This window comes from Mobula hypostoma, chromosome 2 (assembly GCF_963921235.1).
Source record: "Mobula hypostoma chromosome 2, sMobHyp1.1, whole genome shotgun sequence".
In the NCBI taxonomy this organism is placed as follows: domain Eukaryota; kingdom Metazoa; phylum Chordata; class Chondrichthyes; order Myliobatiformes; family Myliobatidae; genus Mobula; species Mobula hypostoma.
In genome coordinates, this window is record NC_086098.1 from 81,893,667 (window position 1) to 81,917,303 (window position 23,637).

Here is a 23,637-nt window from a genome sequence, read left to right on the forward strand (position 1 = left end):
AATTAATGTAGTATAACCAAAACCTATGGTAGCGTATGTTGACTGCCCAGTAATAAAACCTAAAACTGGATAGGGCAAATCCCCCATTTTTTCTCATTTTCTGAAGATGAACTTTATTTAATTGGGGGGTTTTATTCTTCCATAAGTAAGAAGACATAATCAAATCTAAAGAGTCAAAAAAGAATTTAGGAATAAAAACAGGTAGGGTTTGAAATAAATATAAAAATTTAGGCAAAATATTCATTTTAATAGAATTAATATGTCCAATCAGCGATAAAGAAACGGGAGACCAACTTGATAGTACCTTCTTAACATATTCTAAAAGAGTGATAAAGATTTCTTTAAAAAGAAATTTATAATTCCTAGTAATTGTTATACCCAAATAAGTAAATTGATTTCTTACAATTTTAAAAGGAAGGTCAGAGTTGACTGATACCAAATTATTCAGAGGAAAAAGTTCACTCTTATGAAGATTGTTTATATCCTGAGAACCGACTAAATTCATAAAGTAATGAGAGTATTGAAGGTAGAGAGGACTCCACATTAGAGATGTAGAGCAAAAGGTCATCAGCATAAAGCGACAACTAATGAGTGACACCCCTCCTTAAAATACCCAAGATGTCAAGGGATTCACGAAATGCAATGGCTAAAGGCTCTAAAGCCAAATCAAAAAGCAAAGGACTCAAAGGACATCCTTGTCTGGTTCCACGTTGGAGATTAAATGGTTTAGAACTCTGAGAGTTAGTAAGAACAGATGAATAAAGTAATTTAATCCATTGAATAAAATTGGACCCAAATTTAAATTTTTCTAATATTTTAAATAAATAATTCCATTCAACCTGGTCAAATGCTTTCTCAGCATCCAAAGAAATCATGCATTCCAAAGTTTCTTTAGAGGGAGAATAAATAACATTCAGTAAACGACGAATGTTAAAATGAGAATAACGATTTGTAATAAATCCGGTCTGGTCATCAGAGATAATAAAAGGCAGAATATTTTCCATCCTATGAGCCAAAAGTTCAGATAAATTTTAGCATCAACATTAAGTATGCCTTCTTAACCACAGAGTCAATCTGCACAGCAGCTTTGAGTGTCCTATGGACTCAGACCCCAAGATCCCTCTGATCCTCCACACTGCCAAGAGTCTGACCATTAATACTACATTCTGCCATCATATTCGACCTACCAAAATGAACCATCTGGGTTGAACTCCATCTGTCACTTCTCAGCCCAGTTTTGCATCCTATCAATGCCCCACTGTAACCTCTGACAGCCCTCCACACTATCCACAACACCCCCAACCTTTGTGTCATCAGCAAATTTACTAACCCATCCCTCCACTTTGTCATCCAGGTCAGTTATAAAAATCACAAAGAGAAGGGGTGGGGGGAGGGGGGAATCGTTGCTCACTGCCGCTTATGTGTGGGGGGCGGGTTGCTGGGGAGGACTTTGGGGTTCTCACGTTTAACTGTCGTTCATTCTTTGGTGAACTTCTCTGTTTTCATGGATGTTTGCAAAGAAAAAGCATTTCTCTGTCATTAAATTTGACCTTTGAACTTTTGAATAGTTCCCTGAGGCACACCACTGGTCACCGACCTCCATGCAGAATATGACCCGTCTACAACGACTCTTTGCCTTCTGTGGGCAAGCCAATTCTGGATCCACAAAGCAAGGTCCTCTTGGATCCCATGCCTCCTTACTTTCTCAATAAGCCTTGCATGGGTACCTTATCAAATGCCTTGCTGAAAACCATATACACTACATCTACTGCTCTTCCTTCATCAACGTGTTTAGGCACATCCACAAAAAATTAATTCAGGCTCGTAAGGCATGACCTGCCTTTGACAAAGCCATGCTGATTATTCCTAATCATATTATGCCTCTCCAAATGTTCATAAATCCTGCCTCTCAAGATCTTTTGCATCAACTTACCAACCACTGAAGTAAGACTCACTGGTCTATAATTTCCCGGGTTATCTCTACTCCCTTTCTTGAATAAGGGAACATCTGCAACCCTCCAATCCCCTGGAACCTCCCCTGTCCCCATTGATAATTCAAAGATTATTGCCAGAGGCTCAGCAATCTCCTTCCTCGCCTCCCACAGTAGCCTGGGGAACATCTCATCCGGTCCCGGAGACTTATCCAAATTGATGCTTTCCAAAAGCTCCAGCACATATTCTTTCTTAATGTCTACATGCTCAAGCTTTTCAGTCTGCTGTAACTCATCCCTACAATCGCCAAGATCCTTTTCTGTTGTGAATACTGAAGCAAAATATTCATTAAGTACCTTTGCTATCTCCTTCGATTCCATACACACTTTTCCACTGTCACACTTGATTGGTCCTATTCTCTCATATCTTATCCTCTTGCCCTTCACATACTTGTAAAATGCCTTGGGGTTTTCTTTAATCCTGCTCACCAAGGCCTTCTCATGGCCAGTTCGGGCTCTCACAATTTCATTCTTAAGCTCCTTCCTGCTAGCCTTATAATCTTCTAGATCTCTATCATTACTTAGTTTTTTCGAACCTTACTTACTTTAGAAATAAAGTACTTACTTTAGAAATTACCATGGTTACCCATAGCCCTCTATTTTTCTAAGCTCCATGTACCTATCCAGGAATCTCTTAAAAGACCCTATCATATCCGCCTCTACCATCATCACCGGCAGCTCATTCCACACACTCACCACTCTGCGTAAAAAAACTTACCCGTGACATGTCCTCTGTACCTACTTCCAAGCACCTTAAAACTGTGCCCTCTTGCGCTGGCCACTTCAGCCCTGGGGAAAAGCCTCTTGACTATCCACACCATCAATACCTCTCATCATCTTATACACCTCTATCAGGTCACCTCTCATCCTCCGCCGCTCCAAAGAGAAAAAGCCGCATTCACTCAACCTATTCTCATAGGGCATGCTCCCCCATCCAGGCAACATCCTTGTAGATCTCCTCTGCACCCTTTCTATAGTTTTGACATCCTTCCTGTAGTGAGGTGACTAGAATCGAGCACAGTACTCCAAGTGGGGTCTGATCAAGGTCCTATATAGCTGTAACATTACCTCTCGGCTCTTAACTTCAATCCCACGATTGATGAAAGCCAATGCACCGTATGCCTTCTTAACCACACAGTCAACCTGCACAGCAGCTTTGAGTGTTCTATGGACTCGAACCCCAAGATCCCTCTGATCCTTGATACTGCCAAGAGTTTACCATTAATACTATATTCTGTCATTATATTTGACCCCCCAAAATGAACCACTTCACACTTAGCTGAGTTGAACTCCATCTGCCACTTCTCAGCCCAGTTTTGCATCCTATCAATGTACCACTGTAATCTCTGACAGCCCTCCATACTATCCACAACACTCCCAACCTTTGTGTCATCAGCAAACTTACTAACCCATCCCTCCACTTGGTCATCCAGGTCATTTATAAAAATCACGAAGAGAAGGGGTCCCAGAGCAGATCCCAGAGGCACACCACTGGTGAACAACCTCCGTGCAGTATATGACCCATCTACAACCACTCTTTGCCTTCTCTGGGTGTCTTGGGAACACTAACTAAGAACACCAGAGTGACTTTGAGTTTTGTTTTAAGTGCTTATTTGGGACTCTACCTCCATTTCAGCTAGGGTGATCCTGTAATTTAATTCGGCCCTTTTAGTTAGCCTTTCTTCAGATCTCGCTCAATGGAGATGCCATCCATGTTGCCAGATTCTGTTGTGGAAACACTAACTAAGAACACCATACCTTCCCTTCTCCCAGGGAGGTCTCTGGCAACTGCCCCCATTTCAGCTAGGGCAGTCCCTTAAGCTAGGGAAGTCCCCTATTTAACTTGGCCCTCTTAGTTAGCTTTTCTTCGGATCTCGCATATTGGAGATCCCATCCTCGTCGGCCACATTCTGTCGTGGAAACACTAACTAAGAACACCAGAGTGACTTCGAGTTCATTTTAAGAGTCTATTAACATTTAATCCGGACCCTACCCCCATTTTAGCTAGGGCAGTCCCTTAATTTAACTCGGCCCTCTTGAGTTAGCCTTTCTTCGGATCTTGCTCAATAGAGATAGAAACATAGAAAACATACAGCACAATACAAGCCCTTTAGCCCACAAAGCTGTGCTGAACATGTCCCTACCTTAGAACTACCTAGGCTTTACCCATAGTCCTCTATTTTTCTAAGCTCCATGTAGCCATCCAGGAGTCTCTTAAAAGACCCTATCGTTTCCACCTCCACCACCACTGCTGCCGACAGCCTATTCCATGCACTCACCACTCTCTGAGTAAAAAAACTGACCCCTGACATCTCATCTGTACCTGCTTCCAAGCACCTTAAAACTATGCCCTCTCATGCTAGCCACTTCAGCCCTGGGAAAAAGCCTCTGACTATCCACACGATCAATGCCTCTCATAATCTTATACACCTCTATGAGGTCACCTCTCATCCTCTGTCGCTCCAAGGGGAAAAGGCCGAATTAACTCAACCTATTCTTATAAGGCATGCTCCCCAATCCAGGCAACATCCTTGTAAATCTCCTCTGCACCCTTTCTATGGTTTCCACATCCTTCCTAAAGTAAGGCGATTGAGATCCCACCCTTGTTGCCAGATTCTGTCATGGAAACACTAACTAAGAACACCCAGCGTACCTTTGAGTTTCGTTTTAAGAGTTTATTAACATGATATCATGGAGAGTCTGCAGCAGTCTGCACCGTCACCAGAACTCTGAATTCTAGGTTATACTGAGCTCATATTTATACAGCAAGACAAACAACTTCACTTAGTTTGACATCAGTACATGATCAATCACTTAAAAGACATGTCAATTATTCTCTCAGTGGAAGTCTAACAGTCCTCTTCATTCCCTGTTATCTGGGCTCATAATTTACCCCCGGACATATCCTCCCTCCTGGTTCCAGGTGCCCAGTATCTTACTAATTGGAGTTCCTGGTACTGTGCTTATCATCCAAAGTTATTCTCGACACACATCAGCAGTCTTATGCCCAGCTGTTCCAGAATGGTCAGGTGTCCCATCAAACAGTAGTTTTAACCATTTCTACCACAATGGGCAAGCCAATTCTGGATCCACAAAGCAAGGTCCCCTTGGATCCCATGCCTCCTTACTTTCTCAATAAGCCTTGCATGGGATACCTTACCAAATGCCTTGCTGAAATCCATACACACTACACCTACTGTTCTACCTTCATCGACATGTTTAGTCACATCCACAGAAAATTCATTCAGTCTCGTAAGGCATGACCTACCTTTGATAAAACCATGCTGACTGTTCCTAATCATATTAAGCCTCTCCAAACGTTCATAAATATTGCCTCTCAGGATCTTCTCCATCAACTTACCAACCACTGAAGTAAGACTCACTGATCTAAAATTTCCTGGGCTACCTCTACTCCCTTTCTTGAATAAGGGAACAGCATCTGCAACCCTGCAATCCTCCAGAAGCTATCCTGTCCCCATTGATGATGCAAAGATCATCGCTAGAGGTCAGCAATCTCCTCCCTCACATCCTACAGTAGCCTGGGGTACATCTCGTCTGGTCCCGGAGACTTATCCAACTTGATGCTTTCCAAAAGCTCCAACACATCTTTCGTAATTTCTATATGCTCAAGCTTTTCAATCCACTGTAAGTCATCCCTACAATTGCCAAGGTCCTTTTCCATAGTGGATACTGAATCAAAGTATTCATTAAGTACTTCTGCTATCTCCTCCAGTTCCTTACACACTTTTCCACTGTCACACTTGATTGGTCCTATTCTCTCATGTCTTATCCTCTTGGTCTTCACATACTTGTAAAATGCCTTGGGGTTTTCTTTAATCCTGCTCACCAAGGCCTTCTCATGGCCAGTTCGGGCTCTCACAATTTCATTCTTAAGCTCCTTCCTGCTAGCCTTATAATCTTCTAGATCTCTATCATTACTTAGTTTTTTCGAACCTTTCGTAAGCTTTTCTTTTCTTCTTGACTAGATTTTCAACAGCCTTTGTACACCATGGTTTCTGTACCCTACCATCCTTTCCTTGTTCATTGGAATGTACCTATATTTGCATGGTACAAATATCCCCTGAACATTTGCCACATTTCTGCCGTACATTTCCCTGAGAACGTGTTCCCAATTTATGCTTCCAAGTTCCTGCCTGATAGCTTCATATTTCCCCTTACTCCAATTAAACATTTTCCTAACATGTCTGTTCCAATCCCTCTCCAATGCTATGGTAAAGGAGATAGAATTGTGATCACTATCTCCAGAATGCTCTCCCACTGAGAGACCTGATACCTGACCAGGTTCATTTCCCAATACCAGATCAAGTACAGCCTCTCCTCTTGTAAGCTTATCGACATATTGTGTCAGGAAACCTTCCTGAACACACCTAACAAACTCCACCCCATCTAAACCCCTTGCTAAAGGGAGATGTCAATCAATATTCAAATAACCTAAGAATATTTACAGGTAACAAATTAATGAACGCGGCAAATCACTGAAGTACATTGGGATATGTCACTAACCTTTGGCTTGGTAACATTCAGCTCCTTCACCATCTCAATGTAATGTCTTTTCCAGATTCTTTGTTCATAGGGAGTAGGTGAGAAGCTGATGTACCAACCTAGTCTCAGGCATTTGGGCATCCAGAGTTGATCCAACTCAGCAAGATTTTTCCAATGCCAGTTCACCTATGAGATAGCAGAAAGGGCATAGCTACAATCAAAGACATAAAGATTTGCTTTATTTGTCAATGTACATCAAACCGCCAAAACATACAGTAAAATGCGTCATTTGCATCAACAACCAACAAAAGTCCAAGGATGTCAGTACATGTTCGGCACAGCATTGTGGGCCGAAGGGCCCGTATTGTGCTGTAGGTTTTCTAGTTTATATGTGCTGGGGGAAGCCCACAAGTGATGCCATGCTTCTGATGGCAACGTAGCATGCTTTATATGATCAATGTGATCATAATATGCTCAGTGAGATCACTGGAACTATATAACTAATAAAAGTGTGTGATGTACTAAATAAGTATTTTGGATTGGTATTTACCAAGGAGAAGGACTTGGAAGTTACTTGCATATGCTATTATTTTAGGGCATGTTGATATGAAGGAGGGGGAGTTGGGACTCAAAGAACATGTATGTGGATAAGTTCCTGGGGCCTGATGGGATCTATCCCAGGACAGTAAGAGAAGGAAGACAGGAGAATGCTGGAGCCTTGATAGAGATCTTTGCATCCTTGTTAAACACAGATGAAGAGGAGAATAGACAATATTGTTCCTCTGTTTAAGAAAGCCAACAGTGACAAACCAGAGAGTAATAGCCAGTGAGCTTTACATCAGTGGTAGGGAAATTATTGGAGAAGATTCTAGAGACAGGATCAACTCTCATCTAGAAAACCATAGATTTGTTTGTTCCAGTACTACTTCAAAAAGACCAAAGTAAAGTAAGTTTATTATCAAAGTACGTATATGTCATCATATACAATCCTGAGATTCATTTTCTTGCAGGAATTTACAGTAAATACAAAGAATCATATTAGCATCAGTGAAAGACCATACAAAAGACAAACGACAAATGTGCAAAAATTAACAAACTGCAAATACAAAAGAAAAATGAACAAATAAGCAATAAAATATAGAGAAAATGAGAAAAAGAGTCCTTGAAAATGAGTCCACAGGTTGTGAGAACGGTTCAGTGTTAGGATGACTGATACTATATACTATACATATATACTATACTATACTATATACTATACATTCTGAAGGATAATTAGAGATGTGCAATAAATACTGGCCTTGGCAGCAACATCCAAATCTTGAAAATGAAAAATGAATTCTGCATAAGTGTTACCTGTGCACACCGGCAAAGGCTCCTTGGATCCAAGAAGGAGAAGATGTACAAAGACAGCACTCTGGGAAGGAAACAGGTGAAGTCCAATGCTTCCATTGGAACTCTACTGCGCAAATATTGTTCACAAAACTTCAACTGAGAGACAGAGCATCTTTCAAACAGGTCAAGAAGAACCTTGCGACGCTGTGTGTTGGTCCACTTATCAAACTGAATGAAGATGTGAGGGAATATAAAAAAAAACTCAACATCAAATAGTAATATTAGATGGCGTACAAACTGTTGTGATTGATGATACAATAAAACCAATAAGTTACACACAAAATGCTTGAGTGACTTAGCAAGTCAGGCAGCATCTATGGAGGGGAATAAACACTTGATATTTTGGGCTGAGACCTTTCATTAAGGCTAGGATTAAACCAACAAGCTGTCACTTTTCACCTCCATTTTTGTTACTTCTCTTCCTTTTTTTATTTTAAACCTCTCTCTTTCCTGTATATCAATATCTCAGAGGATCTAATCTGGACCCATCATTTTGATGCAATCATGATGAGGGAATGCCGATGGCTATACTTCATTAAGAGTTTTTGAGATTTGGTATGTCACCAAAGACTCAAGCAAATTTCCAAATGTACTGTGGACAACAGTCTGACTGGTTGCATCACCATCTGGTATGTAGGCACCAATACACAGAAGGTTGTAGTCTTAGCCAGCTTCATCATGAGCACAAGCCACCATGAGGTATCAGGAGGATAATTTTAAGAACCACCATCAGGAAGGAGGTATATGATCCTGAAGAACCACGCTCAATGTTTTAGGAACAGCTTCTTCCTCTCTACCATCAGATTTCTGATTGATCCATTAACCCAGGAACACTACCTCAGTATTCCTCTTCTGCACTTTTTTTTTGGTTGTAGCTTGTGGTAATTTGTTATGCCTGCACTGTACTGCTGCCACAAACAATTTCATGATTAATGTCAGCAATAGTAAACCTAATTCTGATTCTGATATTTGTTCTTTCATTTTCTCATTCCTCCCTCACCTTCTCTTCATTTAAAATCTTGATTTCTGCTTCCTTCCATCCCCTTTATTCACTACCTCACCCTCTTTTCCCTCTCCCCTCCCCTCCAGACTTTAACATTCCCGTCAAACCCACCACTTACTTCTTCTCACTGCCTATCACCTCCCCTGGGTCCCCTACTCTTTCCCTTTCTCCTATGGTCACTTTCCTCTCCTATCAGATTCTTTCCTCTTTAGCACTTTAACCTTTCCCACTCACCTGGCTTCTCCAATCTGTCCTGACAGAGCCCTGCCATAGGAAAGGCAGATGAGCTCAGGACATGGATCAACACCTGGAATTATGATATCATAGCTATTACTGAGACTTGAATGCAGGACGGGAAGGACTGGCAGCTCAATATTCCGGGGTTCTATTGTTTTAGACGTGACAGAGCGGGATAGATTAAAGGAGGAGGGGTGGTGTTGCTTGTCAGGGGAAATATCACGGCAGTGCTCCATCAGGACAGACTGGACAACTCATCTACTGAGGCATTATGGGTGGAACTGAGAAATAAAAAAGGTATGACCACATTAATGGGGCTACATTATAGTCCTAGGAATTTAGAGGAACAAATCTGTAAAGAGATTGCAGACTGTTGCAAGAAATATAAGGTTGTTTTAGTAGGTGATTTAAACTTTCCACATATTGACTGGGAATCCCGTACTGTAAAAGGACTAGATGGGATAGAGTTTGTCAAACCTGTTCAGGGAAATTTCCTTCATCAGTATGTAGAAGTCCCAGCTGGAGAGCATGTGATACTGGATCTGTTATTAGAGAATGAGCCAGGGCGGGTGACAAAAGTTTGTGTATAGGAACACTTTGCATCTAATGACTTCAATGCCATTAGTTTCAAAGTATATATGTAAAAGGATAGGTCTGGTCCACTGGTTGAGATTCTAAATTGGAGAAAGCTAATTTAGAAATGATCTGGCAAGTATGGATTGGGACAGGCTGTTTTCTGGCAAGATGCACTTCATAAGTAGGAGGCCTTCAAAAGTGAAATTTTAAGAGTACAAAGCTTGAATGTGTCTGGATCAGCAAATGTGTGAATGAAGCCAAGATTGGGGGTGTAGTAGACAGCAAGGAAGGCTATTAGGGCTTGCAGACGGATCTGCATCAGTTTGAAAAATGGGCTGAAAAATGGCACAAGGAATTTAATGCAGACAAGTGCGAGGTTTTGCACTTTGGTAGGATCAACCAGGGTAGGTCTTACAAAATGAACGGTAGGACACTAAGGAGTGTGGTAGGACAAAGAGATCTGGCAATATAGGTTCATAATTCATTGAAAGTGACATCAGATGCAGATAGGGTCGTAAAGAAAGCTATCGGCACATTGGCCTTCATAAATCAATGCATTGAGTACAAGAGATGAGATGTTATGTTGAAGTTGTATGAAGACATTGGTGAGGCCTAATTTGGAGCATTGTGTGCAGTTTTGGTCAACTCCTACAGGAAAGATGTAAACAAAGTTGAAAGAGCACAGAGAAAATTTACAAGGATGTTGTCGGGTCTGAAGGACCTGCATTATAAGGAAAGATTGAGTAGTTTAATACTGTATCCCTTAGAATATGGAAGATTGAGAGGAGATTTGATTAAGGTACACAAAATTATGAGGGATATAGATATGGTAAATGCAAGCAAGCTTTTTCCACTGGGATTGGGACCACACACAAAGGTCATAGGTTAAGGGTGAAAGGTGAAACGTTCAAGGGGAACATGAGGGGAAACTTCTTCACTCATAGGGTCGTGCGAGTGTGCTGCCTGCACAAGTGGTGCATGCGAGCTCGATGTCAACATTTAAGAGAAGCTTGGATAGGTTCATGAATGGTAAGGGCATGGAGGGCTATGGTCCCGTGGAGGTTGATGGAAGTAGGCAGTTTAAATGGTTTTGGCATGGGGTAGATGGGCTGAAAGGCCTTTTTTTCTATGCTGTACTTCTCTACGACACTAAATATACTCAATGAGGTGGCCTCCACAGCCATCCATAGCAATGAATTCTACAGACTCCCCATTCCCTGCTTAAAGAAATTCCTTCTAATCGTTTTTCTGCGCCTTTCAAATTGCCCCCGGAAACTCCAGCCATTGCTGTTCTGCCATGCTAGTGTCCCTTCCTACTTCGGCTAGCTTCTCTTTTATGCCTCCGTAATTCCCTTCACTCCACTGTAATAGTGATACATCTGACTTTATCTTCGTCCTCTCAAACTACAGGGTGAATTCTATCATATTACAATCACTGTCCCAAGGGTTCCTTTACCTTAAGGTTCCTAATCAAATCTAGTTCATTATACAACATCCAATCCAGAATTACCTTTTGTGGGCTCAATCACAAGCTGGTCTAAAAACGTATCTCATAGGCACTCTACAAATTCTCTCTCTTGAGATCCAGCACCAAATTGATTTTCTCAATCTATCTGCATATTGAAATGCCCCACTATTGTGACATTGTCCTAATTACATGCCATTTCTATTTCCTGTTGAAACTTATATCCCATATTCTGGCAACTGTATGCAACTCCCATCAATGTCTTTTTACCCCTGCCATTTTTTTCCACATCTTTCAATGCTACCCTTGGATGTTAAGTTCCAAATTATGATCTTCTTCCAGCCACGTCTCAGTGATGCCCACAATGTCATACCTGCAGTTACCATATCTCTAACTGCGCTACAAGAGTATCTACTTTATTCCCTGGAGTTTGTGTATTCAAATATAACACCTTCAGTCTTGTATTCATTACCCTTTTCAATTTTGCCTCCATGCTAAACCACCATCTTTTGCAGCCGCTCAGAGACTTCCTATAACCTAGCACCTGGGAGGCAACACACCATCCTGGCTTCTCTTTGGTGGCCACAGAATCTACTATCAGATCCCATAACTATCAAGTTTCCTATAACTACCACTCTGCCCAGCATCAGAGCTAGTCATAGTGCCAATGCCCTGGCTGCTGTTGCTGTGCCCTGATAGGTCATCCCACTCCTCCCCACCCTCACCCCCCCAAGCAGTATCCAGAAAGGTATACTTGTTGCTGAGGGGAATGACTACACGGGAACCTTGTACTGACTGCTTACTCCTCTTACTTCACCTTGTGGTCACCCATCTACTATTTGAACCCTCACTGTGGGTGTGACCACTTTAGTAAAAGACTGATTTATGAAGTTTTCAGCTTTCAGATGGTCCTGATTACATCCAGCTCCAGCTCCAGTTCCTTGACCTTGTCAGTCAGGAGCTGAATTTGGGTGCACTTCCTGCAGATGTAATCATCAGGGAGGCCATTAGGCACCCTGAAATCCCACATCTCACAGGAGAAGCATTTAATTGCTTTAACTACCATCCTGACTACAATTGTTATGCCTCTGAATTCTCAGACTTAAGTTCTAGCCTGTGCCTTTTCTCACCTAAATCTGTTGAGCTAAAGCCTGACCACTCTAACACTGCATTCACACAACATTGCTGCTCTGCTCAAAACCTGCTTCTTTTATTGACTTTTGCTAATTAACCCTAGTCACAATTAACCCAAGTAATCTCCGCAGACAAGTCCTCACTTTATAAAACTGCTGCATAGAGTCCATAAGAAACTGTCTCCAACTCACTCCACAACCTTGCACTCTGCAGGCAAGGATGCAGTATATGTAGTTAGTGAGCTTCACCACCTAAAAGGCAGCAAACATCACTTCACATCACACCAATTTGGGATTTAAAAAAACGAGGGAAAGACATAATTAGGAAGAACATTCTAAGGAATGTATTATACAACATTCTTATGCAAGAATGACTGATGTGAAACTAAACCTCTTGTGTTTTGCATTGATTGAGATAAAAGGAATTTTTTGCAAATGGTTCCAGTCCATATTCATGCAAATAACTTTCCATTGTTGTACCATACATTTGGAAAAGAGGTATCAGGATCTGCCACCCAGGCTGAACTATTAGTTACAATCAACTGATTTTCTCTATTGATAGGAAGTCTTACGTACCTGTCACATTCTGTTCTGCATGGAGCTATTACAGAGCTAATAAAAAACCATGCTTGTTTTGACTAGTGGGGTACCGCAAGGCTCGGTGCTGGGCCCGCAGCTATTTACAATATACATTAATGATTTAGATGAAGGGATTAAAAGTAGCATTAGCAAATTTGCAGATGACACAAAGCTGGGTGGCAGTGTGAAATGTGAGAAGGATGTTATGAAAATGCAGGGTGACTTAGACAGGTTGGGTGAGTGGGCAGATGCAGTTTAATGTGGATAAATGTGAGGTTATCCACTTTGGTCGCAAGAACAGGAAGGCAGATTACTATCTGAATGGTGTCAAGTTAGGAAAAGGGGAAGTACGAGATCTAGGTGTCCTTGTTCATCAGTCTCTGAAAGTAAGCATACAGGTACAGCAGGCAGTGAAGAAAGCTAATGGCATGTTAGCCTTCACAACAAGGGGAGTTGAGTATAGGAGCAAAGAGGTCCTACTGCAGTTGTACAGGGCCCTGGTGAGACCACACCTGGAGTATTGTGTACAGTTTTGGTCTCCAAATTTGAGGAAGGACATTCTAGCTATTGAGGGAGTGCAGCGTAGGTTCACAAGGTTAATTCCCGGGTTGGCGGGACTGTCATATGTTGAAGGATTGGAGCGACTGGGCTTGTATACACTGGAATTTAGAAGGATGAGAAGGGATCTGATTGAAACATATAAGATTATTAAGAGATTGGACACGCTAGAGGCAGGAAACATGTTCCTGATGTTGGGGGGAGTCCAGAACCAGAGGCCACAGTTTAAGAATAAGGGATAGACCATTTAGAACGGAGTTGAGGAAAAACTTTTTCACACAGAGGGTTGAGGTTCTGTGGAATGCTCTGCCTCAGAAGGCAGTGGAGGCCAATTCTCTGGATTCTTTCAAGAAGGAGTTAGATAGAGCTCTTAAAGATAGCGGAGTCAAGGGATATGGGGAGAAGGCAGGAAAAGGGTACTGATTGTGGATGATCAGCCATGATCACAGTAAATGGTGGTGCTGGCTCGAAGGGCTGAATGGCCTACTCCTGCACCTATTGTCTATTTTCTATTGTTTCTCAATCAATGTGGAGTTAAGAAACTTCAGAATATAACATAAATATAGGAGGGAGGATTTATTAACAGGAATGTTCTTGTTTAGAAAAAATTGATGTTGGATCTTATGAAAAGGCAGGACTGAATGTTTTACCTTTAGGAAAAGGCTGATCACTATCAATCATCTTTCTATTAGAACTCTCTTTACAACTTCATCCTCACTACTGCCTTAACTCTAACCCTTCTTTTCTGAGATAAAGATAAAAAGATTATTAAATCACATCCACCTCACTCCACTGGTTCATGTTCAAATTCTTTTTCTATTTCTGCAAGGAACATAGAACATAGAACAGGGACAGGCCCTTCAGACCACAATGTTGTGCTGAACCAATTAAATTATTAATCAAATGGCCAACTAAACTAATTCCCTCTGCCTGCACAATGTCCATATCTTTCCACTTTCCTCACATTCATGTGCCTATTTAATTTTTTTTAAAGTCCCAAATGTTTCTGCCTCTATCACCACCTCAGGGATCATTCTTTGTGTAACAAAACTTGCCCCTCACATCTCTTTTGAAATTATCTCCGCTCACCTTAAGTGCATGCCCTCTGGTATTAGACATTTCAACACTGGGAAAAGGATACTATCTGTCAACTCTATGTATGCCTCTCATAATCTTATAGACCTCTGTTCAGCCTATGTCACTCTAGAGAAAACAACCTAAATTTATCCAACCTCTCATTATGGCACATGCCCTCTAATCCAGGCAGCATCCTGGTAAAGCTCTTCTGCTCCCTCTCCAAAGCCTTGACATCCTTCCCATAATGGGGCCAGATACAACTTACCTAGAGTTTTATAAAGCTACAACATAAATTCCTGACTTTGGAACTCAGTGCCTCAACTGATAAAGGCAACCATGTCATATACCTTCCTAATCACCCTATCCACCTGTCTTTAAGGGACTTGCCCTTTGCCTTGTACTGTCTTTTTACATTGGACCTACCAAGGTGCAAAAATTCACAGTTGACTAGGTTAACTTCCATTTGCCACTTCTCCGCCTATATCTGCAAATGATCTATATTCCACAATATTCTTTGCATATGATATGAAGATTGGTGGTGGTGTGGATAGCAAAGAAGAGCGGCAAACTTACTAACCCACCCATCTACTTTTTCATCCAGTAATTTATATACATCATAAACAGCAGAGGTTCCAGTACAGATCCCTGTGGAAGACCATTCAAGTTCAAGTTTAATTGGCATTCAACCATAGAACCATAGAACATTACAGCACAGAAACAGGCCTTTTGGCCCTTCTTGGCTGTGCCAAACCATTTTTCTGCCTAGTGCCACTGACCTGCACCTGGACCATATTCCTCCATACACCTCTCATCCACGTACCTATCCAAGTTTTTCTTAAATGTTAAAAGTGAGCCCTCATTTACCACTTCATCTGGCAGCTCATTCCACACTCCCACCACTCTGTGTGAAGAAACCCCCCACTAATGTTCCCTTTAAACTTTTCCCCCTTCACCCTTAACCTATGTCCTCTGGTTTTTTTCTCCCCTAGCCTCAGTGGAAAAAGCTTGCTTGCATTCACTCTATCTATAACCATCATAATTTTATACACCTCTATCAAATCTCCCCTCATTCTTCTATGCTCCAGGGAATAAAGTCCTAACCTATTCAACCTTTCTCTGTAACTCAGTTTCTCAAGTCCCGGCAACATCCTTGTAAACCTTCTCTGCACTCTTTCAACCTTATTAATATCCTTCCTGTAATTTGGTGACCAAAACCGTGCACAATACTCTAAGTTCGGGCTCACCAATGCCTTATACAACCTCACCATAACATTCCAATTCTTATACTCAATACTTTGATTTATAAAGGCCAATGTACCAAAAGTTCTCTTTACGACCCTATCTACCTGTGATGCAACTTTTAGGGAATTATGTATCTGTATTCCCAGATCCCTCTGTTCTACTGCACACCCAGTACCCTACCATTTACCTTGTATGTCCTACCTTGGTTTGTCCTTCCAAAGTGCAATACCTCACACTCCATCTGCCATTTTTCAGCCCATTTTTCCAGCTGGTCCAAATCCCTCCGCAAGCTTTGAAAATCTTCCTTACTGTTCACTACACCTCCAATCTTGGTACCATCAGCAAATTTGCTGATCCAATTTACCACATTATCATCCAGATCATTGATATAGATGACAAATAACAATGGACCCAGCATTGATCCCTGTGGCACACCATAGCCATAGTCATAGTCATAGTCATACTTTATTGATCCCGAGGGAAATTGGTTTTTGTTACAGTTGCACCATAAATAATTAAATAGTAATATGTAAATTATGCCAGGAAATAAGTCCAGGACCAGCCTATTGGCACAGGATGTCTGACCCTCCAAGGGAGGAGCTGTAAAGTTTGATGGCCACAGGCAGAAATGACTTCCTATGATGCTCAGTGTTGCATCTCGGTGAATGAGTCTCTGGCTGAATGTACTCCTGTGCCCAACCAGTCCATTATGTAGTGGATGGGAGACATTGTCCAAGATGGCATGCAACTTGGACAGCATCCTCTTTTCAGACACCACCGTCAGAGAGTCCAGTTCCATCCCCATAACATCACTGGCCTTACGAATGAGTTTGTGGATTCTGTTGGTGTCTGCTACACTCAGCCTACTGCCCCAGCACACAACAGCAAACATGATAGCACTGGCCACCACAGACTCGTAGAACATCTTCAGCATCGTCCGACAGATGTTAAAGGACCTCAGTCTCCTCAGGAAATAGAGACGGCTCTGACCTTCCTTGTAGACAGCCTCAGTGTTCTTTGACCAGTCCAGTTTATTGTCAATTCGTACCCCCAGGTATTTGTAATCCTCTACCATGTCCACACTGACCCCCTGGATGGAAACAGGGGTCACCGGTGCCTTAGCCTTCCTCAGGTCTACCACCAGCTCCTTAGTCTTTTTCACATTAAGCTGCAGATAATTCTGCTCACACCATGTGACAAGATTTCCTATAGTAGCCCTGTACTCAGCCTCACCTCCCTTGCTGATGCATCCAACTATGGCAGAGTCATCAGAAAACTTCTGAAGATGACAAGACTCTGTGCAGTAGTTGAAGTCCGAGGTGTAAATGGTGAAGAGAAAGGGAGACACGACAGTCCCTTGTGGAGCCCCAGTGCTGCTGATCACTCTGTCGGACACACAGTGTTGCAAGCACACGTACTGTGGTCTGCCAGTCAGGTAATCAAGAATCCATAACACTAGTCACAGGCCTCCACTCAGAGAAGCAATCCTCCACTACCACTTCCATTGAGCCAATGTCTAATCCAATTTACTACCTCTCCATGTATACCTAGCGACTGAATCTTCCTAACTAACCTCCCATGCGGGACCTTGTCAAAGGCCTTACTGAAGTCCAAGTAGACAACATCCACTGTCTTCCCTTCATCCACTTTCCTGGTAACCTCCTCAAAAAACTCTAATAGATTGGTTAAACATGACCTACTACGCACAAAGCCATGTTGACTCTCCCTATTAAGTCCCTGTCTATCCAAATACTTGTAGATCCTATCTCTCAGTACTCCCTCCAATAATTTACCTACTACTGACATCAGACTTACCGGCCTATAATTTCCTGGATTACTTTTAGAGCCGTTTTAAAAATAACAGAACAACATGAGCTATCCTCCAATCTTCTGGCACCTCACCCGTAGATACCGACATTTTAAATATATCTGCCAGGGCCCCTGCAATTTCAACACTAGTCTCCTTCAAGGTCTGAGGGAATACCCTGTCAGGTCCTGGGAATTTATCTGCTCTGATTTGCCTCAAGATAGCAAGCACCTCCTCCTCCTCAATCTGTATAGGTTCCATGACCTCACTACTTGTTTGCCTTATTTCCATTGACTCCATGCCAGTTTCATTAGTAAATACAGATGCAAGAAAACCCGTTTAAGATCTCCCCCATTTCTTTTGGTTCCATACATAGCCGACCACTCTGATCTTCAAGAGGACCAATTTTATCCCTTACTATCCTTTTGCTCTTAATATACCTGTAGAAGCTCTTCGGATTATCCTTCACCTTGACTATCAAAGCAACCTCATGTCTTCTTTTAGCCCTCCTGATTTCTTTCTTAAGTAGTTTTTTGCACTTTTTATACTCCTCAAGCACCTTATTTGCTCCCTGTTTCCTATACGTGTCATACATCTCTCTCTTCTTCTTTATCAGAGTTCCAATATCCCTTGAGAACCAAGGTTCCTTATTTTTATTCACTTTGCCTTTAATCCTGACAGGAACATACAAACTCTGCACTCTCAAAATTTCTCCTTTGAAGGTCTCCCACTTACCAATCACATCCTTGCCAGAGAACAACCTGTCCCAATCCACGCTTTTTAGATCCTTTCTCCTTTCTTCAAATTTGGCCTTTTTCCAGTTTAGAACCTCAACCCGAGGACCAGATCTATCTTTATCCATGATCAAGTTGAAACTAATAGTGTTATGATCACTGGAACCAAAGTGTCCCCTACACACACTTCTGTCACCTGTCCTAACTCGTTTCCTAATAGGAGATCTAATATTGCATCCTCTCTAGTTGGTACCTCTATATATTGATTTAGAAAACTTTCCTGAACACATTTTACAAACTCTAACCCGTCTAGACCTTTAACAGTATGGGAATCCCAATCAATATGTGGAAAATTAAAATCCCCTATCACAACTTTATGTTTCCTGCAGTTGTCTGCTATCTCTCTGCAGATTTGCTCCTCCAATTCTCGCTGACTATTGGGTGGCCTATAATACAACCCCATTAATGTGGTCATACCCTTCCTGTTTCTCAGCTCCACCCATATGGCCTCGGTAGACAAGCCCTCTAATCTGTCCTGCCTGAGCACTGCTGTAACATTTTCCCTGACTAGCAATGCCACCCCCCCCCCACCCTTCATTCCTCTGCTTCTATCACGTCTGAAACATCAGCACCCTGTAACATTAAGCTGCCAGTCCTGCCCCTCCTGCAGCCAAGTTTCACTAATGGCTATAATGTCGTAATTCCATGTGTCAATCCACAGCCTTAGCTCGCCAGCCTTCCCCACAATACTCCCTGCATTGAAATAGACACACCTCAGAAGACTATTACCACCACACACAATCCTCCTATTCGTGAATTTGCATGAACTTTTAACATCATTTAATTTCACCCCTGCTCTAATATCTGCTCTGGCACTCTGGTTCCTACCCCCCTGCAATCTAGTTTAAACCCTCCCTAAAAGCACTAACAAACCTCCCTGCATGGATATTGGTCCCCTTGTAGTTCAGGTGTAACCCATCTCTCTTGCACAGGTCCCAACTGCCCCAGAAGAGGTCCCAATGATCCTGAAATCTGAAACCCTGCCCTTGACACCAGTTCCCCAGCCACGTGTTCATCCGCCAGAGCATGCTATTCTTACCCTCAATGGCACGTGGCACAGGTAGCAATCCTGAGATTACCGTCCTCGAGGTCCTGGTTTTTAACTTCCTACCAAGCTCTCTATACTCACTCTTCAGGACCTCCTCACTCTTTCTTCCTACGTCATTGGTACCAATGTGTCCCATGACATCTGGTTGATCACCCTCCCACTTCAGAATGCTGTGCACGCGATCAGACACATCCCTGACCCTGGCATCTGGGAGGCAACAAATCATCCAGGAGTCTCTGTCATGACCACAGAACCTCCTTTCTGTACCTCTAACTATTGAGTCCCCTATCACTACCGCTCTCCTCTTCTTCCACCCTCCCTTCTGCACCGCAGAACCAAACTCAGTGCCAGAGAGCCGGCTGCTGCTGCTTGTCCCAGGTAAGTCATCCCCCTCCAACAGTATCCAAATCGGTATAATTGCTGTTGAGGGGAATGGCCACAGGGGAACCCTGCTCTGCCTGCCCTTTGCCCTTCCCTCGCCTGACAGTAATCCAATTACCTGCGCGTTGCTCCTTTTGCGTAACTACCTCCCTGTAGCTACTATCTATAAACTCCTCATTCTCCTGAATGATCCGGAGGTCATCCAGCTCCTGCTCCAGTTCCCTAACGCAGTTTGTTAGGAGCTGCAGCTGGATGCACTTCTTGCAGGTGTCGTTGTCAGGGATACCAGAGGTCTCCCTGACTTCCCACATTCTGCAAGAGCAGCATTCCAACATCCTGCCTGGCATTCTCTCTACTTTAAACAAACAAAACAAAAATTACCGGAACCTACCCTTACCTCTGCTTGTTCACGCCGAAGCCTGTTGAGCCAAAGCCATCCCACTCTGCTCCCTCTCACTCTGCCGCCCACTGTATATGGTAGCCTTTTTTTAAACCTTTGGCGCTCTACGTCACCCGTCTGCGCAGCCTAGCCCCTTTTCCCAGAGCAGTGTAAAAAAAAAGTCTTCTCTCCGAGATTCCTACTCCTTCTCTCCCAGCCTCTTGCTCTGATTTAAAAAGACCGTTGAAAATTACTCTCCTTTTTAAACCTTTGGTGCTCTACATCACGCGTCTGCGCATGAATACCCATGTAACCATACATGAATACCCAAGAATACAGCATTACTCCTGGGCTAAGGTGTAAAACACAGTACCTACAGTCTTACACAGCAGAAGGCACATGTAAGAGATCAGTAAAAATACAGTCATGAAAAATATAGGCCAAGATCCTGAGTCCACGAATGTTGTAGCAGTCTGCAGCTGAACACAATATGGCTTGTACTCTGTTGAGCAAACACTGAAGGGCAGGACCAACTCCAGATTGGACTCCGCGCCACATCGTCCCCCAGCACTCTGGTAGAGCGTACAGACTCTCCTGGGCAACTGTAAGTAAGTGACATCGTGGCTTGAGGCCTTGTCCTCACTATGACCGAGGTCACGCTGCTCCCCTGCTGTCTGCCAATAAACCTGTGAATTGGACTTGCAGCATTCCGTAGTAACAATCTCCAACAGGTTCTTACGATCACAAGAAAAGTGACTAAGATGATAACTTGCTGTGAGACCGCCTTTGCGCACTGACTCCTGCAGGTATCAGCACAAGCCACACCCAGTCCAGCTCCTCCAGTTTCTCTGCCAATGAGAAACTCACTGATGGGGTAGACCTGCAGAACTTTAAGATCTTAATGTCCAGTAGTGTCTTGCTATCATAAAAAATGTTCTAAAAAGACAATAACACCTTTGGTTGGCTCCGTAGAAGCCGCTGTGACTGAGCACGCTGCCATTTTACTGGAACCTAGAGTAAGTTCTTTCAACCACTACCCTCAGTCTTCTGTGGACAAACCAGTCCTGCATCACTCTGGATCCCATACATCTTAATTTTTTGGATGAGCCTTCTGTTTGGGATCTTATCAAGCGCCTTACTAAAATCCATGTTGACAACATCCAAACTTCTACTTTCATCATTTACCCTCATCACCTCATCAAAAAACTCAATCAAGTTAGTAATGCACAACTTGTCCCACACAAAGCCAAGCTGGCTCTCCCTAATTAGGCCATGGTTTTCCAAATACATTTCCAAATGCTGACTGCAAAAGACATAACCCTGGCAAAAGCTGCCCATAACATCCTAATGACATCAAATTATGTGCATCTCCTTAGACTACGATATTCCCAAAGTACCTCCCTTTTCTGATTCAGTTATTACCACTTGATCCAATGCAGGTATTCATGTTCCACATTTTCTGTAATCCCTATCTCTTATGCCCTAAAGTTTATTCTATCCCCTACAAGCAAGAAGCAGTAATATTTGTTTACAGAATACTGCTTCTATCTAACTTCTTTGTCCTTCTCCAAGAAGAGAATCAGAAGATGCAATGATCTCCAAGGAAGTGATGCAATGGCAAGAGTTGTAATGTATTGTGTTTCCTATCAGTTACAGTAAAACTCCAACAATCCAAATGCTCAGACTTTGGTATTTCTGGACTGGCAAATTTTCCAGGGTGTTGAATGTTACTCATGGGGTTTGGGAGTTTATAAGGAAAGCTGTAAACATGGCCTTGATTAATTTAAAGAGAATGTGAGAAATTGGGCCCCAGCGAATTTAAAAGGAACTTGTGAATGGGGCCCTGGTGAGTTTTTAAGGAGGGATGGAAACGGGGGCCCTAGTCAGTTTAAAGAGAGCGTGGGAAACATGGTCTAGATAAGTTTTTAAGTATCTACAAAATAAATGCATGGCCCTCTTACCCATTTCCCAAGTAATTCTCCTCTTTCTCCAAAGACCTGTTGTGGGGGGTAGTGGGGGGGAATAAAAAAATAAATTAAACAATCTCTTCTTAACATGAAAAATATTTAGAGCAGAGCCACTAAAAGTCTCCAAGATTTTGTCTATAACCACATCATATAATATAAATATATCACACTGAAGTTGAGAGCCATTCCTTTTAATTATAAAAATCTTCATGTATAGCAAACAGCAACAATCAATGGTTGTGCATAGAAAGAATTCGTTTTCAAAAGGTAGGCTATAAAACAAGGAATGTGTTTTAATTTAAATACTTGATAGTGTAACACCTGTGTATCACCAGTCTTATCATGAGTGACTAGTCACCGCACTCTTTAGAGAAAATCAAATTACACTAGGTGCTAATAGGCCATCAGAAGAATCTAGGTATCAGAAGGAGACAGTGAATAGAACCAACACACCTGTAGAAATAAGGTTTTGTTTATAAGAAAAAAAATAGGTACAAAATATTTACATGAGCAAGAACAATTCAAAATTCAGAACATTCTGTTTAGGTTCCAAATCTCAGATATCAACAAAAGCCAAATTACTGTTTAGTTAGAATCAGCGATATTCATTAGAATAACCTTTCTTACTCCAATTTCTCTAACTAGTTAGATCTAGTGTTATTCCCTATTTAAAAGTTTACAGAAGAAACTTTCCTTTTTACTTAACCCTAGTCAGTTAGAAAACCAAATATAATTCCTATTCTCAAGTAGTATAGTTAACTTCAGTTTCAGTTCCGGGCAGTATATCTACAAGTTTAAATTCAAATTCAAAAATTATACATACACAGTTTAACACCTTTCATGACAATTGTCGAACATGACAACTTAAACAAAGTAAATCTCATTCAGTAACATATCAAAGTCTTTGCAAAAATAATTAGTTCTTGCGGAAAATCAAATTCAGATTCTTCGGATGAAAATAAACTTACACATCCAACTGTATTAAATCCTCTGCGTCATTACACATTTTGTTCCGGCACTGGTTCTTCATTCTGGGGGGCTCGCCATCGTGTTTCTTGGTTCGTTGGAATGAAATAGTTGACCATCCACAGAAAGTCAATTCACAAGCTTGTACAAAGCTTGACCAAAAGCCTTGGTATGATTTTGCAGAACTAATTCCCAACTACACAGCAGGGATTTTGGACACTGGTCTCTGCCGATATTGTCTCGTTATAGCTGCTACATGTTATACCTATAGATTCAATAAATCTTTTATCGCTATTGTCTCTCCTCCAGGGGTTTGACCTTGAAGGTTTCAAGTTAGTAGGATAGAGATGCTCACTATTAATTCCACTCTTAACAGTTTCATGTCTGCAGTTTCTCATCATTGCTGCTTTTCTCTATTTGTCTGTCCTGTGTCCAGCTACGCCCCTCCGTCGCATAGCGTTTTTCTCAAAATCTCTTTTTTAAAAATCGGTAACCTTGTTTTCATCTCTCTGCAGGTAGAACTCTGGGTTTCATTAACC

General features: G+C 42.0%; 1 protein-coding gene across 3 annotated transcripts in view; it reads right to left on the reverse strand.

Moving 5' to 3' along the window:
* The window catches only part of fbxo16 (F-box protein 16), a 62,123-nt gene that overhangs the window by 34,352 nt on the left and 4,134 nt on the right, over positions 1-23,637 (reverse strand). For 2 of the 3 annotated variants that reach the window (XM_063071589.1, XM_063071579.1), the window contains exons 3-5: positions 22,127-22,162; positions 7,848-8,054; positions 6,516-6,680 (exon numbers count right to left, since the gene is read on the reverse strand). In XM_063071589.1, coding sequence (XP_062927659.1) covers positions 6,516-6,680; positions 7,848-8,054; positions 22,127-22,162 — 408 coding nt within the window. The remainder of the gene's footprint in view (positions 1-6,515; positions 6,681-7,847; positions 8,055-22,126; positions 22,163-23,637) is intronic. The other variant, XM_063071597.1, reaches the window with a different exon arrangement.